General features: G+C 45.5%; 1 protein-coding gene across 1 annotated transcript in view; it reads left to right on the top strand.

Annotated features, from left to right (window-relative positions):
* Positions 1-15,754, top strand: part of SVOP (SV2 related protein) — a 67,961-nt gene extending 52,207 nt beyond the window's left edge. Inside the window, exons 11-16 of the mRNA XM_036085927.2 lie at positions 2,029-2,105; positions 5,507-5,614; positions 8,427-8,538; positions 9,463-9,544; positions 12,611-12,700; positions 14,096-15,754. Of these exons, the coding sequence (XP_035941820.1) occupies positions 2,029-2,105; positions 5,507-5,614; positions 8,427-8,538; positions 9,463-9,544; positions 12,611-12,700; positions 14,096-14,302 (676 nt within the window). The 3' untranslated portion in view covers positions 14,303-15,754. The remainder of the gene's footprint in view (positions 1-2,028; positions 2,106-5,506; positions 5,615-8,426; positions 8,539-9,462; positions 9,545-12,610; positions 12,701-14,095) is intronic.
* The last annotated feature ends 1,602 nt before the right edge of the window (positions 15,755-17,356 follow it).

Raw genomic sequence — 17,356 nt, 5'->3', positions numbered from 1 at the left:
ATTTGCCAAGTCATTGAGCTGCTGTATTTAATAGAGAGACACAGACAGAGGGTAGGTGTTAAGGACTCATGCATTAGCAAGTAAGTGAAACTAGGAAATCATCAAAATACAATTGACTTTGAACAATGCAGAAAGGGGGTTAAAGGCACAGACCCCTGAGCAGTTGGAAATCTTTTGACTCCCCCAAAACTTAACCAATAGCCTCCTATTGACCAGAAGCCTTACTGGTAACATAAACAGTCAATGAACACATATTTTGTATGTTCTATGTATTATATATTATATCTTAAAGTAGGCTAGAGAAAAAGAAAATGTTATTAAAATCTTCTGGCAGAGAAAATGCACTTGCAGTAGTGTACTATATTTATTGAAAAAAAGCTCTTTACAAGTGGCCCCGTGCAGTTCAAACCCGTGCTGTCCAAGGGTCAACTGTAATTGAAAGGAAACGTAAAATGGATTTTTGTCACAATGAGATTCAATATGCATGCTCCATCAAGTCCCCTTCTTGGCCAATATTGCCTTGGATACCACCAGTGGCATGGGGCCTACCTGATTTGGGGAACCACTAATTTGGTCAATACAGGCATCCTTAGAACTTTCAGTCCTGATCCTGGTCTATTTTCCTTAAATAACAGCCATTGGCAATGTATGGATGTGGGCAGGATGGAAGGCAGGGATTTGTACAGAATAATTACCTGAAAATCCACAACTAGTTAAATCTCAGCTATTCTTTGAACTCTCTTTCTACCAAATCATGTATACAGCATGAACAGTGTGCAGAAGGGGCCTGGCTAACACTTTGCATTCTGGTTTAACCAGTTCTCACTTTTCCCATGCACCTTTGAGTAGAGGTGCTAATTAGCAGGGGATTGTCCTGAAAAATGGTCAGTTGCAGGGAAGTGGAGGGGAAAGCTTTGATAATATACAGCACTGGGCTCTAGCTCTGTCTCTGCATTCCTAAGAGCTGAACCAGGCATTTATTAAACACCTGCTGTGTGCCCAACACAAGTGTGGAATCTGTACGATTTTTTTTTTAAATGTTTTATTTATTTATTCATGAGAGTCAGAGAGGCAAAGGCAGAGGGAGAAGCAGGCTCCCCGCCTAGCAGGGAGCCCGATGTGGGACTCGATCCCAGGACCCCGGGATCATGACCTGAGCCGAAGGCAGACGCTTAACCATCTGAGCCACCCAGGCGCCCATGGAATCTGTAGGATTTTTAAAAAGGGAGTGGAGGTGGGAGTTTAAGGTATCTATCTTTGCATGCAGGTGATTCAGTTGGGCCAAATACTGAAGCAATTAATTGGAGACTAATTTTTGTGCACTATAGAAATTGCTAAATTTGCTAACACATATTGCAACCCAAGGAAATTACTCACTGTGGTCTGATTATGACAGTTCCCACGTAACTGTACTATAGGATGATAATGTTCTGGTCCTACAGACTTGAGTGTTCTAGTTCCTGGGACAATTGTGAATTAATTAACTATTTCATTCTGATGTGAAATTTTAGGGAAGTCTGCAGAATCCACACTTGTACAGGGTACACAGTGGGTGTTTAATAAATGCTTGGTGAGTTGATTCAGCTCCCAGGAGTTCAAGGGCAGAGCTGGAGTCCAGTGCTCTTTATTATCAAAGCTTTCCCCTCCTCTTCTCTCTTCACGTTGACTGACTTGGCCCAGAAGCCCTGATCAATGTCACCCATGACTGTGTTCTTCCAAATTTTGGTCCCCCAAACTTGTTTTCCCTATTGCCAGTTGAATAAACAACCTTGGGTGTTCTCTGCGATATAATACAGTTCTTGGTCTTTCAAAGGACAAAAGATCACGTCCCTTTATCACATCACTATGCTTTGTACCTGCCATTTTCCTGCTCAAGGGGCCCAGGAAAGCCCCCAAAGGTCCAGTGTCACCCATGCCCAAAGACTGGTCCTCGCTGTTATAGATGCAAGTCCTTCCTGAGGGGATGGGGAAAGGGGACTTGCATTTCTCCCATCATTTCTTTACCTCTTCTTTCTTCCTTTCTGGCAGGTTTTCCAATGCGTTTTCTTACTATGGATTAGTTCTGCTCACCACTGAGCTCTTTCAGGCAGGAGATGTCTGCAGCAGTGAGTATCAAACTACCCTACTCCCACCCTACATAGTCACACACGCATGCCCACCCCAGGTTCCACCTCTCCTGAGCCTGGCCGTGCACAAATACCGGTGACATTACCCCGCAGACTCCTGGGAGAAAGTCTCTGCCAAATGAGCATAGAAGACCTGGACTGTGGTCTCCAAGATACTCTGTAGAAAGCCAAATAATCTTGTCATGATAAAAGTGACATTACAGCAGAGTCATATCTTATGTCACTTAAAGGGCTCGGTGAAGTACAGCACTCAGTTTGATGGCCATGACCCTATGCAGCAATTCTCATGTGCATATGAGGTCTGAGAACCAGGCTGGATCTCAACCCTGGCCACACAACAGAATCACCCGGAGGAGCTTTTATTTTTTTTATTTTGAAAGATTTTATTTACTTATTTATTAATTTGAGAGAGCATGCCCACATGCGAGAGAGAGCATGAGCAGGGGAGAGGGGCAGAGGGAGAGGGAGAAGCAGACTCCCCGCTGAGCAGGGAGCCCCATGTGGGGCTTGATCCCAGGAATCCAGGATCACGACCTGAGCCGAAGGCAGATTCAATTGTGCAGCTAGAGGTGGGAGCCGCTGGACAGAAGGAACAAAATAGAAAGCAAAGTGTATATGCAGATGTCTGGGCTTTCAAACCATTCTATCTTTAAGAATAGGTTCCTAGCATTGAACCCTGGGTGGAGGATAAAGGGATCAAGTTCTTGCTTGTCTGCGGGATTTGCCCAGTTATCTTTTTCATACTAAGCCTCTATAATCTTAGTTAATAGTTTGGTTTATTGGTATAAGGATTTAATGAGTTGGTGGCTTAGCCGCATATTTGGGGTTTGGTATTGAGAGAGTATAAATTGCATGTCCCTAACAGTGGATGCACTGAAGCAAAGCAGAGGATCCAGGGGAATGTTACAAAGCAGGGATTGGCAAACTTTTTCTATAAAGGGCCAGATAGTCAATATTTTAGGCTTTGTGGGACATACACCTCTGCCGTTGGAGGAGGAAAATAGCTGTGGACAATAGGTTAATGAACGAACACTGCTTGTGTTCTAATAAAACCTTATTCGTGAATGCAAATTTGGATGGCATATCATTTCTATGTCATGAAGTGTTATTCCTCTTTGATTTTTAAAAATCATTTTAAAATGTAAAAACCACTCTTAGCATGCAAGCCAGGCAGAAACAGGCAGGAGACCAGCTATGACTTGGCAGGTAATATTTTGCCAACTCCTGTTTAAAGCTCTCTCTTTTACCTGGGTAGGAAAGTGATACTGTGCAACAAGCCCATAGCTGGAAATCAGGGAGCCTGGGTTCTAGCACCAAGTAGTTGTGTGACCTTGGGCAAGTCATTCATTCGGTATTTTCTATATGCCAGGTACTGATCTAGGTGTTAGGATACATCACTGGATACAAACTACAAATATCCCTACCCTGTATGCTCATATTTTGGTGGGGAGAGAAAAAAAGAGAGAGAATAGCATAAGTAAGTAAATAACACATCGTGTTGGAAAGTGATAGGTGTGTCAAAGAAAAAAATTTAAAGAAAAGGCAAAATCATGCCTCCCCTACCAATATACAGTGAACATATATCAAAGATTTTATTTTATTTAACTCATCAATTAATGAATGAACCAGTTAAGAACCGTGAAAAGTCTGAGGACTTACCTCTTTGTAAGCTAGCAAGTTAGCCTTCCACAGCTTCCACAGATGCCTGCAAAAGACACAACACTCCTGGATCAGAGACAAAGGACTTTGTTACTCACAGTAATAGCAGTAGCTGAAGTATCAGCATTTCCTTACAACATAAGGAGCTCCCATTCCCACAGGGTAATATGAAGAAGGGGGGCCACAGCTGCAAAGGAGTGGGTTATGTTACAAAAGGGGATCTCTGAGCTTAGGGCACGTAGCTCTCTTATCCTGGATGGTAAAGACAGAAAGCTGGTAAAGCCTGCCCTTGTCCTGCAGGGAGACATTATGCCATTGAAGCCCATAAGCAAACCTGCCCCTTGCTCCAAAGTTGGACACTTCCTGTCAAAGTTGTTGGTTAAACAAAGGTCCTTGAAAAGATAGTTTAGAACAAAGATAGTCAGTGTCTTTGCTTATAAAACATGCAGAAATGTGAGCAACCCATGGAGAATTGTTTACTAACGCCAGCAAGGGTTTACATCTGGTTCAAAGGAGAATTCAAAAATACATGTATATAGGCAATCAGAAATGCTGAAAAGGCTTTACAATTAGAGGCACAACTTGTCAATATGCATAAGGCAATAATCAATTGCATCACCAGACAAAATTTACATTTTGATAGACAAGAATCATTTGCATTAATATCAATATTCTATAATGTGCATAGCTCACAGATAATGAAAGGTGATACAACTTGTAAGGGTGCACTAGACAAAACATTTTGCCCATTTCAAAGTCTTTCATGCTATTTCTTAACAAAGGTATGGGAAAACAAGATAGCCAAGCAGGATAAGGGAGGTCAGGAATGGGTGGCAGAGCAAGGGGCAGTGGGTCGGTTGAAGTTTTAAATGGGGTGGTCAGAATGGCCTCCATGAGGTGAGATTTAAAGAAAGACATAAAGGAGGTGAGGAAATTAGTCATAGGTATATATAAAGAGCAATTCAGGAAGAGGCAGCAGCCAGTGCAAAGGTCCTGAGGCAGGAGTGTTGAAGGAACAGCAAGAAAACCAGTGTAGAGAAGAACCATGAGAGACGATGGACTCTGAAAAACAAACTGAGGGTTCTAGAGGGGAGGGGGTTGGGAGGATGGGTTAGCCTGGTGATGGGTATTGAGGAGGGCACGTTCTGCATGGAGCACTGGGTGTTATGCACAAACAATGAATCATGGAACACTATATCTAAAACTAATGATGTAATGTACGGGGATTAACATAACAATAAAAAAAATTTAAAAAAAAAAAAAAAAAGAAAAAGAAAACCAGTGTAGCTGGAGTATAGTGAACAGAGCAAGGGCGAGAGACAGAAGGTGGGATCAAGGAAGTAATGGGGGCCAGATAATATAGGTTGGGACCATAGAGGCCACCCTGGAGTATGCCACCTGGAGTCTGTCTGCCACAAAAATACCTAGTATGTGCCAATTCTGGGCTAAGCACATTCATACGCACAGCCTGATTTCATTCTCCCAACCACCTTGCCCAGTGGTTTTATTAGCTCCAGTTTTATGAAGAAACTGAGGCTCAGAAAGATAAAGCTGTAGCCCTGCTGGTTGGGATTTGAACCTGAGTCTGTCTGACTCCCGGGCCTGGGCCCTTTCCACGGTATCCCAGCTGAAGCATACCCAGGGAAGGAGGTGTGGGAGCAGGAGGGTGTGATTCAAGGTTCTAGGCACGGCTCTTCTTTCTCCTGTCTCCCACCTCCCAGTCTCTAGCCAGAAGAAGGCAGTAGAAGCAAAATGCAGCCTGGCCTGTGAGTACCTGAGTGAGGAGGATTACATGGACCTGCTGTGGACTACGCTCTCTGAGTTCCCAGGTGAGGAACCTGTGTGAGGTGGGGCTGGGGCAGGGAAGCCTGTGAATGTAGCAGCTGCTCATCTGGTGGTTCCACCTGGTGCTGCCTGGAAGCAAATCCCCTTTCTAGGGGAGCTGGAGGTTCTTTTTTCAACCCTTAGCTACAAGTTGACAAGAACTGTGAAGGCTACTCTACTTGAAGGCTCACAGATTAGGCTGCCCATTGTCACGCTCACTGGCAGAAGACATGAGACTCCTGGGTCAAAGACAAAGACTATTTATTACCCATGGCACAGCAAGCAACATATTCCACACTGGCCCCCAGAGCCCCCCAGTGGAATTCAATAGCAACATGAATAGTATATTAGTGTCAGCTCCCCTTGCTCCCAAATCTCACAAGGATAATGACAAAGGGTCCAGGTGGATGTTACACATGCAATGAGGTAGTGGGTACACCTGTTGTGCTCTAACTCTGGTCCTTTGATAAGAACCCCTCACCCAAATGCATACACATGCTGATAATGGATGATGGTTGCTGCTTGAGGAATTACCTGAGTGTTCCCTTCCATGTACCTGATTGATCTACTACTCCCTATATTCTTGACCCTGTATTCCGCAGTTTTCCTTGACTTCCCAGTATCTTCCTCAATCCCTTTTTCACTTTGCTTACCTGAGGAATCCCAGGCTTAGGGAACTCAAATCTTCTGTAATGGGTTGCCAGAAACCTGCCCAGTTTTGCTCCAGAGAGAGAGACATCACCTTTATTACACTGGACAGTAAACAGACCTGCCCTTGACTCTGGAAGGGGACAATATCTCTATCTTCCAAGGCTATTGACTATCCAAATTAAATGATAGCCTGGAACAAAGGGCAGCTAGTGCCTCCGCATGCAAGAAATACAAGAGACCCATGGAGAATTGTCCCCCATCAGCACTCACACTGGAAGGGTCAGTGGGTGTCAAAAAATCCAAACCTGCTCATAAAGTGAAGGTCATCTATCTTTTCCTTTTAAAAAAACTAATAATTATTACAACAACAATAGTATCTGGTATTTATTGAGTGCTTACCATATGGATATCTGGCTCTAGGCTAAGTGTTTTATAGATATGTCTCATTTAGTCTTGAGAAGTAGCATAATTATCTCCCATTTTATAACTGAAGAAACTAAGGCTTAGAGAGGTGTAGCAAAAACTGTTCCTAAACTTGCAGATGCGAGTATCTGCATCTTTGTGTCTGAGGGCTCTCTCAAGAGGGCTGGAAAGCCTCAGGATCTAAAAGCAAGCAAGGTGGCCGGAAGTTCCAGGGAGTTAACATCTGGGAGCTGCTTTCTAATGATAACTGCAAGAGTTGGTGGTATATAAATACCCTAGCTTCCTCGCCCATCAGGCAGGAGAATTCTAAGATGCATGTTCCACACTGGCTCCCAGAGCCCCCCAGTGGAATTCGATAGCAACTGCCCACAATGGTAACCTGCTTGACAGGCACTCTTGTCTTCCCTTCCCTATCTTACTTTCCCAGCCTCCCACTGGTGTTTCTTTGGGTTACCTCTCAAGTAAACACTTGTACTTGGACCCTTGTCCCAGGGTCTGCTTCTAGGAAAGCTCAGCTAAAACACTGAGTGTCTTACACTTGGCAGAGCTGAGAACTGAGGTCCCACCCCGGAGCCCAGAGTCTTCACTTCTATACTACCCTGTCTATCTTTCTTCTAAAACCCTTCCCCATAGAGCTCAGAGGGTAAGACTAGGGACTTGGAGTTAGATACCACATTGCCAATAACCATTTCCATGACTTTTCCATGATTTCCATGATTTTACCTTTCTGAAACTCAGATAATTCTTATTTATTACACTTATGATTTGTTGTTTCTGTTCACTGACACATCCCAAGGCTCCTAGAACAGTTCCTGACCACAGCAGGCACTTAATTTTTTGATTGAATGAGTGTGGGAAATGCAGGTGTTGATAGCATTTATTTTAGGGAGTTGTTTTGATGATTAAGCAAGATAATAGATGTAAAGTGCTGAGCCTAGATTTAATAATTATTATTAATATTATTAATAATAAGCACCATGCTATACTGTCTCTACTGAAGTAGGGAGTCTTATTTTTATTGAGTCCCATTTTACAGATGAAGTAACTGAGGCTCAGAAAAGGCAAGGGACAAACCCAAGACCATATGGCAAGTTAGAGGCAGAAGGAGGCCTTAGAACCCGGGTGGTTCTGACTCCCATCCCTAGTGTCCATTGCCTGAATTCAATGAATACCACATCCCTTGGTGGCTATTTAGTTATCCATTGCTGTGTAACAAATTATCCCATATTTTAGTGGCTTCAAACAACATATTTATTACTCACAGTTTCTGTGGGTCAGGAAGCTGGGAGTGGCCTACCTGGGTCCTCTGCTTCAGCTTATCTGACAAGACCGCAATGGCGGTGTTAGCCCAGCATCTGCAATCACATCTGAAAGTTCAGCTGGGACAGGGCCTGTTTCCATGCTCACTCACGTGGTCGTTGGCAAGATTCAATGCCTCCAGGGTTGTTGGACCGAGGGCCTCAGTTCCTCACTGGTTATTGGCCAGAGGCCACTTTTAGGCCAGCGCCCAAGAAGAGTCAGGGGGAGAGAAAATACCAGCAAAGCAGAAGCCACCTTCTTTTATAACTTCATCTCAGGAGTGACATCCCAATGCTTTTCTGTATTCTAGTCATGAGAAGCGACTCACTAGGTCAGGCGCACTCTCAGGGGCAGGGAATTATATGGGGTGTGAATACCAGGAGGCGGGGGGCATTGGGAGCCATATTGGAAGCCTCCTGCCATGGTGCCCCTGCTCTCCCCCAGGTGTCCTTGTGACTCTATGGATTATTGATCGCCTGGGCCGCAAGAAGACCATGGCCCTGTGCTTCATCATCTTCTCCCTCTGCAGCCTCCTGCTGTTCATTTGTGTTGGAAGGTGGGTCTTGAAACCAGTTCTCTCTGACCAGCAGGTTCACTTCTCAGGTCATGGTCAGTGTCTCTTTGGGCCTCTAAGCTGTGGGCTATATTCCTGGTGGTCATCTGAGAGATTCCCCCCCTCCCCGCCTTCCCCGGTCCCTCGCTAGGACTGAGACTCTTGACCACAAGATCAGACTCAATTTGGGGCCTCTGATGGGGGTAGGGCTGGGAGGGCACTTTGGTCCAGGTTTTGCCCCAACTGTCACATTTAGACTTTTGACATTGTCTCCCAGAGAGATCGCACATACAACTGTTTATGTATGCGTTAAAAGCATTCCTTTGTTCAATGGAAATATTTCAAGGGCCTGTTGTATAATCCCTTTTTTGGCACTTCTCCATTTTTCCATCTATCAAGAGCCTCAAAATATGGAAGAGGCTTATGCCTCTCTTGACCTCGGAGAGGCCCCAGACCAAAGCTGGTGAGGAATATGTGGAAGGCCTGGAGAGGTAGCTTAGACCCTGACATGTTGGTGTTCTTAGGCATTTTGGGGAACAATGGAACAGAGGGTCGGGGACCAGGATTACCTTAAAAATACTGCATAGAAGTTTACTTTCACTGGCTCAGCTGGCTCCTGACTCTACCAGGCCTCGTCTGGGTTTTCAATGATTTATATCACTTCTCTCTGACCTTGCCCCCCTCAACCTGGGCACAGCAGATGTTTGCAGCTCTTAGCCTGGAACTTTGGAGAATGATAAACTTATAAAAGCAGGCCTTTAGAGAAGGCAGCAGGATTGTGTGCCTGTGTGGATATGTTGGGTGGGGGTGGGCTGAGCCAATTTCTAGGGTATAAATTCTGCCTGGGCAGATAGGACTTTGCTGAAACAAGCTGACAGAAAAAAAAAAAAAAAACCTGCTCATCTTCTTTTTTATTTCTCTCCCTAGAAACATGCTCACTCTGTTACTCTTCATTGCAAGAGCATTTATTTCTGGAGGCTTCCAGGCAGCCTATGTTTACACACCTGAGGTAGGCGGGGGGCGGTCTGTGAGCAGCGGGGAAGGGGAGGGAGGGAGCTCTGCTTCCAGAAACACTCAGCCTGGGATCCTCAGAATGGGATTTGTCCGTGGGTCTGTCTGAGTAGTGACTGTGAGACTCTTCATTATTGCAGGCTATCTTTCGATCATTTTTTTTCTGCTTATGAAAGCTGATGTTCAATGTAAAAGTTGCAAACGGTATCGAACTGCATAAAACCAAAATTTAAGGGCCCCATGTTCCCCCTTCCTAGATACCACCTTTTTTTAATAATTCAGTTTTTTTCTAGGCACATACTAATTTATGTTAGTGCATGTACCAAACTGGGGAAGTGAGCAACTGGGAAGAGTTTTAATAAAGAAACTAATTACAATGGTGTGGAACAAGGCTTAGGGAAACATGAAAGCAATAAAGTGCCCCAGAGCTTGCAATGGGGTGGAGGTGGCTGGGGACGCTGCCACCACCCGAGGCCAGTGGGGTGAGGAGAGGGGAGTGTTCCAGAGTCCCAGGGGAGAGAATGAGGTGGGGAATTCTGGAGACGAAGATTGAAGACAATGAGCACAGGACATATGGATCTACTTTGTTCTTTTCCATACTTGCTCTACTCTACTGTACTATATAGTATAAAGTATATACTATATATAGTGTATCCTATATATAATATACTAATATATACTACCTATTATATACTATACTATATAGTATATATATATACTATATATATTATATACCATCCCTTTACTATATTGTATACAACTATATATTATATACTCTATTATACTCTATACTATATATACTATGTATATTATATACTATACTTCACTATGCAGTATATATACTTTATATTGTATACTGTATTATACTATATGGTATATATATGCATATATATGATATATTTTACTATACTATATAGTATAGTGTGGGCAAATCATAATTTTATAACAATTCTCCTACTAACAGAAATTTGGATTGTTTTCCAAGTTTTCACTATTACAAACGATGCCGAGGTAAACAGCTTTACACAGTCATGTACATGTGTGTGAGTCCCATAGAATAAATGTCAAGATGTGGAATTGCTGAGTTAAAGCCTATAAACATTACAAATATTGAGTGGACTTGAGAGCTCACCCCCTAAAATGTGGCACAAATTTACACTCCACACAATAGCGCCCGAGCATGTCCAATTTCCCACACTCAGGGATTATGGGTTATTTATTTTAGACCTATTGTATTTTATTTCATTTTATTTTAGATTGGAGCAAAGGGAGGAGGAGAATATTATGTACCAGATGCTGTGCCAGGGGAAGGAGGGTGTCTAGATTAGCCCTCCTTCCCACAGCACTCCAGAGTCCTCACTCTGAGTCATCATCTTGAACCCAGCTCCCTCCACCCCACCTCAGGCCTAACACCAATCCTGCCTCCTCCAAGAAGCCCTCCCAGATCTTCCCCTCCCCTGACTTCCTTTCGCTGGTCAGTGTCTGTGCCCCTCTTTTAATACAATGTCTACCAATCTGTATTAAATTGTAAACTGTGGAATATCCATTGTGGAATACAATTACAGCAGTTAAAAAGAATGAAATAGATGTCTATATATCCATAGGATTTTAAGACATAGTGCTGAATGGATAAAGCAAGTTTCAGACTGGTCAGTATGATATGACACCATTTATATTTTTAAAACAATGCTATATATTTTGTTTACACATATTTTTAACACATCTGGGTGGATACATTCCAAACTTCATAACAGTGGGGACCTCTGGGGAATATTTCCTGGGAGAGGTTGTGGATCAAAGGGAGTTCAGGTGTTTTAATTTCTGATAAGGAGAATATATTTATATATTGCTTGTGTCATTGGGTGAATTAAAATATCATATGTAAATGCATATGGTATGCACTCAAAGTATATGTTGAGTGAATAAATAAATGAATGAATGCAGATGTATATACAGTCATAGAAAGATCTGGAAGGATATACATGGAAATTGACAATGGTTATCTCTGAGTGTTAGGATCAGGCATGAGCTTTGCTTTTCCCTGTATGTTCTTTATTCTTCTCGAGCTTCTGCACTGAGCATTGTAGTTGTTAGCGGCGTGCTAACTGCTATACAAATAACTCCCCAAATGGAATGTATCGACACAACAGAAGTTTCTCACTAATGAAACAGTCCAAATGGGTGTGCTTTCACTTCTGCGGTGATTCGGGGACCCAAGCTCCTTGCATCTTGCAAATTCCTCATCCAGTAATTGTTAACCAAGGGTGATTTTGCCAGCACCCCCCCCCCCCCCGCCCTGGGGACATTTTCAATGCCTGTGGATATTTTGGGTTGTCACAACTCAGGGAGGGCAGTGCAGAAGGTGCTGCTGGCATCTAGTGGGCAGAGGTCAGGGATGCTGCTGAACGTCCTACCATGCACAGGACAGCCCCCACCATGAGGAAGGACCCATCCCCAAATGTCCGGAGTGCCAAGGTTGAGAAATCCTGCCCCAGGGCCTTGGAGTCCTCGGAGTCCTCCTTCCAGCCAGTGGACTGGGGAAGGGAGTGGAGAAGACATGCCTACTTCTTAATTGCCTTGGCCTGGAAGATGCACAGTGACTTCTCGCTTTGCCCAAGGGAGAGCTAGGCACGGGAGCCACTCCTGGGTACCAACTGAGAAACCGTGTAAACATTTCCACCTCTGTCTTTATGAAATGCTTTGAAGAGCTGTGACCAGTGCTTCAAGGTGAATGAGTGAAAAGTGGCAGGTGGAACAGGGTCTGGATCCTAAATGTGTACCAATTCCTGGTGGAGTATTTGGGGGACCACCCCGGGCAGGGAGGACCCCCTTATTGGGTTCCCACCCACAGCTTGGCCTCTTGCCTTCTTTCTCAGTTGAACTTCCTACCCTCTTTGAGATGAGACTCCTCACCAGGTCTCCCACCCCTTGATGTGGTCACCAACAGCTGAGTGACTCACGCTAACTTCAGACCTGCCCGTGGGGGTCAGTCCCATCACTCCTGAGGTAGAGAAGAGGGAGGATCCTGCATTTCCTCAAGCTCACATTGATGGCTGTGTTTCAGGTCTACCCCACGGCAACTCGAGCCCTGGGCCTGGGCACCTGCAGCGGCATGGCAAGAGTGGGTGCTCTCATTACCCCGTTCATTGCTCAGGTGGGTATCGCCCCCAAATACGGAGGGGGTGGGCATGACAAAAGCCAAACCATGGCGAGCAGCTGCTCCATGCTGAGCCTTCTGCAGAGCCCTCGGTGGTGTGCATTATCTTATTTTACCCTAACAACCCATCCTATGAAAGGAGTCGTATTGCTTGCAAATGAGAAAACAGGCTCAGAAAGGTAAAGGGACTTGTCCAAGGTCACACAGCTGGGAAGCAGAGAAGCTAGGACTCAAACCCGAGTCTTTCCTATGCAGAAGACCCTGGGGGTGCCATACGATTTGGCCAAAAACTAATTGGATGAAAACAAACTGTTGAAAGCAACATGATTTAGTGGGAAACAGATGTCTTGGGCCCTGGTTTCTGAGTTGGATGATTAGGTGTATTTGCAGAATTTTGCAGCCTCTTATGGGTCTTAGAGCATTTCTATCCATTTCCAGGGATCTTATTTTGAAGTCGTTTTGCTTCTTTGATATCCAATTCTTTTTTTTTTTTTTTCTGTCTTTATCCCTTTTTTTTTTACCAAGGTAAAAATCACGTAACATAACATTAACCACGTGAAAGTGAACAATTCAGTGGCATTTAGCACATTCACAGCGTTGTGCCAATGCCAACGCTGTCTAGTTCCCAAACGTTTTCATCAAATAAAACTCCATGTCCCTTAGGCAGCCACTCCCTATTTCTCCTCTCCCCGCTTGCCCACCACCAATGTGCATTTTTTTTTTTAAAGTAAGCTCTACACCCAACGTGGGGCTCCAACTCACAACCCTGAGATCAAGAGTCCCATGCTCTACCGACTGAGCCAGCCGGGCGCCCCCTGTGCAACCTGTCTGTATGAATTTACCTATTCTGGATATTTCACATAAACAGAATCCCGCCCCATGTTTCAGCCAAGCATCTGTGTTCTGGGCTGTTCTGTTTGGCCATTGTATGTCACCATTACCTCCTGTGGAGGGCTGGCCATGTGCCCGCGTGGTGCCAAGTCCTCTTGAGGCTCCTGTCCTTAGGAGGCAGATAATGCCCCTACCCATTTGGCAGATGAGAAAATGGGGTTTAGCTCTGCTGTTAAGTGAGAAAGTCAGCAGAGGTACTACTCTGAGAGAGTGTAGTTTCACGGAATACAGACGCTTGACCCTAATGGGGTCTGAGCTCAAACCCCAGCCCCATCCTTAGTATCTGTGTGAGCTGGAGTATGCTACTTAACCCTCTCTGAGGCTCAGTTTTTCCCTCTTTAAAATGGGGACAATTCCCTCGCTCTTAGTCGTGGGGACTGAATGGGATAATCCCACAGAGGGCTTCCAAGAGGGCCTGGCTTTAGCAATACTTCCTGAATGGTCGGCGGTGCCCGTGTTTCAGAAGAGACGGGCTCACGGCCCTGTGTCTCCCTCCCCCAGGTCATGCTGGAATCTTCCGTGTACCTGACGCTGGCCGTGTACAGCGGCTGCTGCCTCCTGGCTGCCCTGGCCTCCTGCTTCTTGCCCATCGAGACCAAAGGCCGCGGACTACAGGAGTCCAGCCACCGGGAGTGGGGCCAGGAGATGGTCGGCCGAGGGACGCATGGCACAGGCGTCACCAGGTCGAACTCTGGCTCTCAGGAGTAGGGACCGATGCGGGGCTGAGCTGGCCTTTGAGGCTGTCGAACGCGGGGAGCTAGTGGAGCCCAGTTGGGGCACCGACTGTCACTGCCGACGTCAAGAACTCACCCAGAAGGACAACCTGGACCAACAGGGTTTTGTGTCTTGACTACGTTTGCTCATATTCATCGAGATCCACCTGGGGGTGGGGAGGTATTTGCTCGGGGGGTCCTCTGGATGTGTGGGGGGCGGTTTGTTAATAACCTGTGGACCTGCATGGGAAAACTGCCACATTGGGAGTGGCCAGTGTCACCGTTAGCCAACCAGACGCCACCCAGAGTCAGCCAGTCACACCCTTGGTGAACAACCACCTACACATCTCTGTAGATACAGTCCAGGCCCATAGCCCGGTAAAGACCTGCTACCCAGGGACTCAACACCTGCCGTCCACCAACAGGACCCGTTTCAGAGATTTCTCCTCCACCCCTGGCCCCGGGTTTTCTTCTTTGAAATTGCAGGTGACCCAGCTGTGGCCTGAACAGCTTCTCCCTGGGTCTGAGAGATGCTCTCTCAGAAGGGGCCCCTTGGTCTGCCTCCCCAGGGCCGGACTAGTAGAGACTCTGGCAGATGGACATGCATTTGAACTTGAGCCACGTGTCCCCTCCTGGTCCCCTCTGGAGTCGCTCTCTCTGGCTCCAGCGGATTCACGTGTCCGTGGGGACAGTTGGACTTCTACAAGATGACCACCTCAGAAAGCTGTCGTCCTCTCTCTCCCCCAGGAATTGGGGACAGAGGCCAGAGGAGGTGAGGATAAAGCCCAAAGCCAAAGTGGGGGGCTTCCCCTTCGGAAGCAATGAAGGCTGCACCAGGGGCTTCTTTTCTGACCCCCTCGTCGGTCAGGTTGGTTGGTGACTCTTAAAGAAAGAAAAACAGTTAACTCAGGTTTCAGTGTTTTGGATGTTGAGGGTGGGTAACTGGCTACATGGGCAGAGAAACTGAAAAGATGCTACACCAACCACCCACTCCCATCAAGGTCAGGGAACCAGGAATCCTCCCCCCCTTGGTTTCTTGCTTACCCCTGCTGTCAAGGGCTGGTGTTTACATAGAGGCAGCTCCTGGGGTTCCAGCAATAGTTCTCTGCCACTGTTGGGGAGGAACGGGACGGCCCAGATGTGTGACATGTGTACATTTGCAAAGGGAGAGAGGGCAGTCTGTTGGGTTTGGGGTTGGCCTCGGTTGGAAGGGCTGATGCCATTGTCTCAGCAGCCAACATCCACCTCCAGGATTTGGTTTCCATGAGCCCTTTCCCATCATGAAGGCAGGGAACCTAGAGGAGGAGCAGGGAGGCTGCTGGATCCCATCAAAGGCCAGAGAAGACTGACCTTCTGCGTGGAGATGCCTGCTTGAAGTAAACATTTTGAGGAAGCCAAATGTGTACGTTCATCTCTTATTAAAACATGTTGGTGGTGGACATTGTAAGGATTGAAGTTTTTCCATGTGTCATGATGTCCCAGTGACAGTTCAACTTAAGAATCTTGCCAACTTCGTCCATCCAGGGTAATCTCAATGCTTTAATATGATACTCTCTCCAATAAGGTGGACAGGTTGCAACATTGGCTGCCAATGTCGTGACTTTGAGTCTGTCAGAGACAACACTTTCTTCCGATGGTGTGGAGGTCACAGTGGGTGACTACTGTAGGCTCAGGTCCTGGGCTAATGTCAAACAATCCCATGTTCCTGAAATATAGACTGTAGTCCCCTCAGCCCAGGCAGCCAGAGAGGAAGCAGCTTGGCAGATCTACCTCTCCCCAACACCCACATTTCCTTGAGCCATGGGTGGCTATGGTTCTAATTCTTTCTGGTCTGCTGAGCTCTTCTGGGTCACACAGAACCTTAGCTTGTCTTTCTTTCTTTTTTCTTTCTTTCTTCTTTCTTTCTTCCTTCCTTCCTTCCTTCCTTCTTTTCCCTTCCCTTCCCTTCCTTTCCTTTCCTTTCCTTTCCTTTTCTTTCCTTTCCTCTCCTTTCCTTTCCTTTCCTTTCCTTTCCTTTCTTTTCCTTTAGCCTTACAGCTAGTCAGACACTACCAGACTAGTATGTCCACTCCCTTCACCCTCAAATAACCTGGAAAAACTGGGGGCTGGGGTGGGATAACAATGCTTGGTGGGAAGGAATGTTTTCCAGGCCCTGGGGTAAAGAGGCTTACAGTTGAGGGCTTTCTCTTCTTGAGAAAATGAAAGTTTAAAATCTTTGCCTTCTAAATTGCCTACGCTTAGAAAAAAAATCAGTATTATTGAATGATGCAAGAGCTGCCACCAAAGTTGTCCAAGCTCTGGAATATACAAGGCCTTTAGCAGAAGACATTTATATCTAATTTCGAACTTTCCAAAAGCTCCTGTTTCCATTAATGGAAATGTCATCCGTTTTTCTCAGTGTTAGGAAAGATGTCAGAAAATGGTAAAAGACAGTCAATGTAGCTAAGGCTATGTGGTTTCTTTCTTTCCCTTATTCCGAGTATTCTTAGAACACAGAAGTGAGATGTGTTGGCAATAACGTAAAAGTATCTTAGGGATGGACTTTGAAATGAATATGGATATTCATTATTTTGGGCAAATGTTAAGTAACAGAGAGGCTTGAAGGGTGAGATCAAGAGTCTCCCTTGGTTACTACTAGTAAACTAGTCTAGGATAACAGTGAGCTGCAAGCAACAGTAAAACCAGTCAATAATGGCTTACCCATTTGAACATTAATTCCTCATTTAACAACAAGCCCAGGATCAGGCCATTCTAAGGAAGGCTCAGCAGCTCAACAATGTCATCAAAAACCCAGTTTCTTTTTGTTTTTCTTCTCCACTTTCCTCTGCATGTTGGCCATTTAACCCTATGCATGAAACCTCATGACCCCAAGATGGCTGCCAAGGTACTGGATATCAGATTTTTTCAAAGGAGGTAGAATGGGGAAGGAACAGTCACAAAAAGTTTCCTTGCTAAAAGATCTGAATCTAAAAGCATGAGTCTTCCCCCAGAGCTGGAGAAGGAAGGGCCTTCCTTCCAGGATCAAGGGATGCCCACAGCTTCTTGAACA

The sequence above is a fragment of the Halichoerus grypus genome, chromosome 13, assembly GCF_964656455.1.
Source record: "Halichoerus grypus chromosome 13, mHalGry1.hap1.1, whole genome shotgun sequence".
Lineage (NCBI taxonomy): Eukaryota > Metazoa > Chordata > Mammalia > Carnivora > Phocidae > Halichoerus > Halichoerus grypus.
The sequence above is the reverse complement of the archived record's forward strand: the minus strand, read 5'-3'. Positions and strand labels throughout refer to the sequence as shown.